At 33.2% G+C, this 298-nt stretch overlaps 1 protein-coding gene across 1 annotated transcript in view; it reads left to right on the forward strand.

The window, feature by feature from the left end:
- Positions 1-8: 8 nt before the first annotated feature.
- LOC116849615 overlaps positions 9-298 on the forward strand; it is a 10,218-nt gene continuing 9,928 nt past the window's right edge. The window contains exon 1 of the mRNA XM_032826938.1: positions 9-294. Coding sequence (XP_032682829.1) covers positions 40-294 — 255 coding nt within the window. The 5' untranslated portion in view covers positions 9-39. The remainder of the gene's footprint in view (positions 295-298) is intronic.

A 298-nucleotide genomic window follows, 5' to 3' on the forward strand; every position in this document is an offset into this window, starting at 1 on the left:
ATAAACAATGGATCTTTTATATCATGTAATCGGTGCGATATGATCTCTTATTGCACTCGTGAACACAAATTGATGCATCGTCCATACCATATGCAGATTTGTGAATATATAAACCGATTTTTACGAGAGAATGAAATACGTCGAGACTGTGCTTTAAGTTTAACTAATTGGATCACGTTAAGACAACAATTTCTAAGCTCAATTAAAAAATGGATTCCACGTAAGCTAAAGCCGTATGAAGAACAGATGATTCTTTTTGCAAAATCATGCTCTATTTGTCATAGACAGATTAATTTGG

Source organism: Odontomachus brunneus, unplaced genomic scaffold (assembly GCF_010583005.1).
Source record: "Odontomachus brunneus isolate Ranch 3 - 2012 unplaced genomic scaffold, Obru_v1 Obru_scaffold_121, whole genome shotgun sequence".
NCBI classification, from domain to species: Eukaryota; Metazoa; Arthropoda; class Insecta; order Hymenoptera; family Formicidae; genus Odontomachus; species Odontomachus brunneus.